Source organism: Ranitomeya imitator, chromosome 4 (genome assembly GCF_032444005.1).
Source record: "Ranitomeya imitator isolate aRanImi1 chromosome 4, aRanImi1.pri, whole genome shotgun sequence".
In the NCBI taxonomy this organism is placed as follows: Eukaryota; Metazoa; Chordata; class Amphibia; order Anura; family Dendrobatidae; genus Ranitomeya; species Ranitomeya imitator.
Genome location: NC_091285.1, coordinates 707,434,730 through 707,440,472, shown reverse-complemented (window position 1 = coordinate 707,440,472; position 5,743 = coordinate 707,434,730). Strand labels below are relative to the sequence as shown.

At 41.4% G+C, this 5,743-nt stretch overlaps 1 protein-coding gene across 1 annotated transcript; it reads right to left on the bottom strand.

The window, feature by feature from the left end:
* Window positions 1-4,346: 4,346 nt before the first annotated feature.
* LOC138674843 (olfactory receptor 11L1-like) lies at window positions 4,347-5,276 on the bottom strand. Its single transcript, XM_069762660.1, has one exon. The coding sequence runs from the start codon at window positions 5,274-5,276 to the stop codon at window positions 4,347-4,349; it is 930 nt and encodes a 309-aa protein (XP_069618761.1).
* Window positions 5,277-5,743: the final 467 nt, after the last annotated feature.

Here is a 5,743-nt window from a genome sequence, read left to right as displayed (position 1 = left end):
AGGAGGAGATAGGAGGAGAACCAGGAGAGAACGGTGTCCTTGAGGCCAATGGAGCGGAGCATAGTGAGGAGGAGCTGGTGATCCACAGTGTCGAATGCTGCGAAGAGATCCAAGAGAATTAGCATGGAGTAGTGACCATTAGATTTAGCTGTTAGTAGATCATTAGAGACTTTACTGTGGGCAGTTTCAGTAGAGTGCAAAGAGCAGAAACCAGATTGAAAATGGTCAAGAAGAGAGTTATCTGAGAGATAGCGGGTAAGACGGGAGTGGACCAGGCGCTCGAGGAGTTTAGAGTTGAAGGGAAGATTAGAGACGGGTCTAAAATTAGCGGCACAGTTTTGATCGAGGGATGGTTTTTTTAAGTAATGGATGTATGATGGCATGCTTAAATGAGGATGGAAAAATACCAGAAGTGAGAGAAAGGTTGAATATTTTTGTTAGGTGAGAGGTGACAGCCGGGGAAAGGGACTGGAGGACATGTGACGGAATGGGATCACTGGTGCAAGTGGTTGGGCGAGAAGATGCAAGGAGCCTGATTACTTTTTCTTCTGTAACTGGTTCAAAGTCAGAGAGTGAACTAGATGCAGTGGGGGAGGGAGGACAGTGCATGGTATGAAGAGATTGGGAGATGATTTCCTGTCGAATGTGGTCAATTATTTCTTTGAAGTAATTGGCCAGATCATCAGTGCGGAGATCTGTGATTGGGGCCTGCCCATTTGGGTTGAGTAGGGACTGGAAAGTGTCAAAGAGACATTTAGGGTTATTGGACAGCGAGGTGATGAGGGTGTTGAAATTGGTTTGCTTGGAGAGGTGAAGGGCAGAGTTGAATGTTTTTAGCATGAACTTATAATGGATGAAATCTTCGGGTAAATTAGATTTTCTCCACAGACGTTTGGTGCACCTGGAGCACCGCTGCAGGAAACGTTTTTGCAGCGTGTGCCACGGTTGTCGCCGTCTGTGCTGAGTTGTTTTATGTATAGGAGGAGCAGCTTCATCCAGGGCACTTTGCAGGGTTTCATTGTAATGCTTCAGATCAGAATCAGGACATGAGATGGAGGAGATTGGGGCTAATGAGGACTGCAAGTTCTTCATAAGTTTCTGGGTGTTAATGGCCTGTATGTTTCTATAAGTGTGGAAAGTGGGGGTGACCTGAGTGGGATGACAGTTCTTGATAGAGAATGAAAGAAGGTTGTGGTCAGAGAGCGGGAGAGGGGAGTTTGTGAAATCATCCACTGAGCAAAGCCGAGAGAAGACCAAGTCGAGGGAGTTTCCATGTTCATGCGTTGGAGAGTTAGTATGCTGTGAGAGGCCGAAAGAGGAGGTTAGAGATAAAAGGTGAGAAGCAGATGGGGAGAGGGGAGAAGCAATGTGGATGTTGAAATCAACCATGATGAGGGTGGGGGTGTCACAGGACAGAAATTGTGGAAGCCAGGTGGCAAAGTGATCCAGGAACTGATGAGAGGGGTCGGGAGGATGATACACCACGGCCACTCTCATGGAGAAAGGGATGTAGAGTCTGACAGCATGGACCTCAAAGGAAGGGAAGACAAGTGAGGGTACTTGGGGGATAACTTGGAAGGAACATTTTGGTGAAAGGAGCAGACCAATGCCTCCACCTGCTCTGTTGTCCGATCTTGGGGTATGAGAGAAATGTAGTCCACCATATGAAAGAGCAGCAGCGGTGGGGTCTGACTGCTGGATCCAGGTTTCAGTAAGAGCCAGGAGATTAAGAGAATTAGAAAGAAAGAAGTCATGGATGAAGGAGAGTTTATTACACACAGAGCGAGAATTCCAAAGGGCACAATTGAAAAAGACAGAAGGCATGCATGGAATATTAATAAGGTTAGATAGGTTTCTGAGTGTAGCAGTTGGGAGGTTTGACTGGCTATAACATGAGGGGCCGGGGTTGGGAGAGATGTCTCCAGCGACTAGGAGAAGGAGGATAGAAAGAGTGAGCAGATGGCTAACCCTGCTGTTCTGTTCGGGTCATAGTGACCCGAACAGACTTTTTGCGGCCCTGTAGATTTTTTTCTGTAAGTCTATAAAACTTGAGACTCCTTGACTTTTCCTCATTTGGAAGGACCTACCTATGAGTATTTTTTTTTTTCGTCTACTTTTTGCTACACGCAAAAAGTTACACTTGTTGTGTTCGGGTCACAAGGACCCGACATCGTTTTTTACAGCTGTGAGGCCATATTTTCAGTGAAATAAAGGAGTTATAACCTCAGTTGGGTCTATTTATTGCATCTACTAATGTATATCAATTGATTTATTTCCTAAAATATTTCAATGGGGTCGTACACGCGCTCTACCGGGGGTATGCATTGAGATCTGCGCACCATAAAAATGGCTTTATATTGATTATTTTTGGTGCGCAGTCTATTCTAAAATGTAGAGTGCATCCGGAGAGATCACTAGGTGTGCACTATACGTGTATATTATGCGCAGAACGGACTGCTCAGAACGCGCTGTCTAAGACGTTTTTTTTGTACAGCTGAGCTGTAAAGTCTTGCAAATATTTTTTTTTGCTAAGTAAGTCTGTCTTCCTGGCTTATCTGCTTGTTTTCAGAAGGGTTCTTATCTTCTCTGCTTTTATCAGTACACATGTGCTAGCCCAGACATGTTACCTTTCAGTTTCTTTGGAGAGCAGCTGTGTACATACCTCTGTTCCAGGATATCTCTGTTCCAGGCAGTAACTTTGTTTTCTACAGGTATGTTGCTTGTTGTGCTTTTACTAATCAATTCTATTGATAGATTGTATATTGTAAAGGAATACTGTTATTTTATTTTATTACATGTAATTAGTGTTATTACTGTGTGATACACTGCTCTACACTTAGCATGATAGATTGCTGGATATTGCTGGATATATTGATTTGATTGTTTTGTTTTTTTACAAAATATGTGTAGTTTTCTATTTTTGTTTTGCTCATTGATCTGTTTTTTCAAAATAAAAACAAAAAAAAAAAGATTTCTAGTTCATTTTTCTTTTTTTTTACTACCAAACATGTTCACAAACAGTCTAGTAAGCATAAAGTATAAAAAAAAATGGAGTTAGAGTGTCTAAAATCAAGGTTTAATAAGCCGGGTCATAGTGACCCGGAACACATAATTCACTGCTCATATATACTAAAGTCCAATAAATGAGACCCCAAAGGGTTGAGACTGGTGGGAGAGAGGGAGTTAACCTGCAGCCACTCTCTAAAGTTTCTTCTATTGCACCCTCTGCTTCTAAGATGGCTCCTGCGGTCTGTTAGGGCAAGGAGGGGCGGAGTTATATCAAAGTCCGGTATCACCTGTAATTTTCTATCCCGGGACTCTTCCAAGTTACCCCCCGGCTTCCAGGCCTGTGTCCTCTTCTCTTCGCCCTTGCCTTTCCCTCTTTTCCTTTCACCGGCACGACCACGTACCTCACTCACCATCCCATGATCAACTGTGCAGTCGCTTTCCAGTAAATGTCACTGAGGAGTTTCCGGGAACCCGGGTGAGCTCGTCCTCCTCTTCCGTGTGTGACAACCTGCTGCACCAAGCCGCGCACCGCAACTAGGGATATCAGGGCAGACCGCACGCATGGCAAGATGGTGCCCGGGAGCTCGTCCTCTTCACCTCCGCCACTCACCCGACCTCCAACAGTCTCTAGATTGTTTCCAACACTGTCGCACTGTCCTTTAAGGACCCGGTGGCTATTATCGAACTAAAGCTTCTTTCTTTTAGGCACTCAAAATGTGAATTAATTTGCCTGAGAGCGGGAGCTGCAATGACTTGCGTCTTCCCTGTTTGAGATTCAGGCCACGACCCCCACTCCACACCTTATTTTGAGGTAAATACGTTGAGTGGAAATTAAGTCTTAATGATATTGTAATAGAAGAACCGTTCCATGTCAAGTTCATAAAAGGAAAGTTCTTAGCCTCAACAATAGTCACAACCTCAGATATCAGGACAATATAATGAGGCTCACACAAAGCATACATTAGCAGTGAGCCTATAGCCATAGTGTTATAAAGATCTTTGAAATTAAATTAATTGTGATGTCAAATATCTATCTTGTAGAATCCCATGAAGACTCGCCACAGATTTCTGCCAAAATAGAATTATCTAAACTTGAGAAGTCATATGCTGGAGCATCTCAATTTGAGGTTTGCCAAATCCCTTCAGAGCCTCAAACCTAGTGAAAAATGTACTTTGTGCTAAATTGGGTCAATAAAATCTATCTTCCAAGCCATTACATCAATTTTCTTGATCCATTGCCAACTTAGACTATTTTTGTAGACAAAAACATCAGATTAGAGATATTTCTGAATAGTTTTTTTTAGCACAATTTATAGATCTGTGACAGATAAGAAAGACTACTGATATTTTTTAAGAGTTTCCTGCACGGCTTTCTTAATGTCTTTGTTTCTAAAGCTATAAATAATGGGATTGATTAAAGGCGTAAATACAGTATATAGCAAGGACATGATTTTATTAACTTCTGATGTTTTTTCACTTGTTGGGAGAATGTACACACTGAACAGAGTCAAGTAAAATATGGAGACCACGATGAGGTGGGAGCTACAGGTGGAGAAGGCTTTGTGTCTACTGATATTGGATTGAATTTTTAAAACAGCTCGGACAATGTTACCATAAGAAATAACAATTATTAGGTTGGGAACAATGAGTAGTGGAAAACTTAGTAAATAGAGCTGAAGTTTTAAAGGAAATGTATCAGAACAGGCAATATCCTGTAAGGGAACCAGATCGCAGAAGAAGTGGTCAATGATATTTGGCCCACAGAACTTTAACCTTGATGCCGATAATGTGTCAATAAATGCAACTAAAAAACTGAGAAACCAAAACGAAATGACCAGATTCGCACAAAACGAACTTGTCATAACAGAGACATAATGAAGTGGATTACAGATGGCCACATATCTGTCATAGGACATCACCGTGAGAAGTAGACATTCACATCCTTCTGCAGTACAGAAGAAATAAAACTGGGCCATGCAGCCAATTAATGTAATGGTCGCCCCATTGTTGAGTAGAATGTAAAACATGTAGGGGACAATATCTGTGGGTAACAAGATGTCACTGACGGACAGTTGTGAGATGAAGAAGTACATTGGAGTGTGGAGGTTCTTACCGGTGGACACCAGGGTGATGATCAGGAGATTCCCACAGATTGTCCCACAGTAAATCAGGAGGAGCAGAAAGAACAGGAAAATTCTACAATTCTGGTTGACTTGAAATCCTAAAAGAAAAAACTCATTGAGGAAAGTAACATTGTTCTCCTGCATTCAAGGCAAAAACAAAAATCCAAAATTAATTTTGACCTCAAATTTTATAAAATCTATATTTATCATTACAGCGGGATGCTTTTCAACATGCAATTACTAATGACATAGTGGAAGATCAGGAAAAGTTTATGATGGTGAACATTACAAATCCTTAGAAATACAAGGCTGTGAAAAAAACGGAAAATCAGTGTAATCTTACTTATGTTCTTTATGTTCAGGTAATATTGTCAAATTGTTTTGTTGTGACATTTCACAATATTAAATTGTTGCTGAACAGGTCATAAAATAAGTCTTGCGCCCTAAAATGTTAAAATTGTCATTTAGTCAGTTGTATTGATAAGAAACCATGGCCTTGAATCATCAATAGCATCTTACTGACGTCACTTCTATTTTTTGACTCGTGAAATTTACTGTAATTTATTTTGCCAAATTTATTAAAATTGCGCACACGGTCCATTATTTTGTCA

What these genes read in the sequence shown, in the direction of transcription:
- LOC138674843 (XM_069762660.1), bottom strand. Translation starts at nt 5,276, where the DNA reads ATGCAGGAGAACAATGTTACTTTCCTCAATGAGTTTTTTCTTTTAGGA.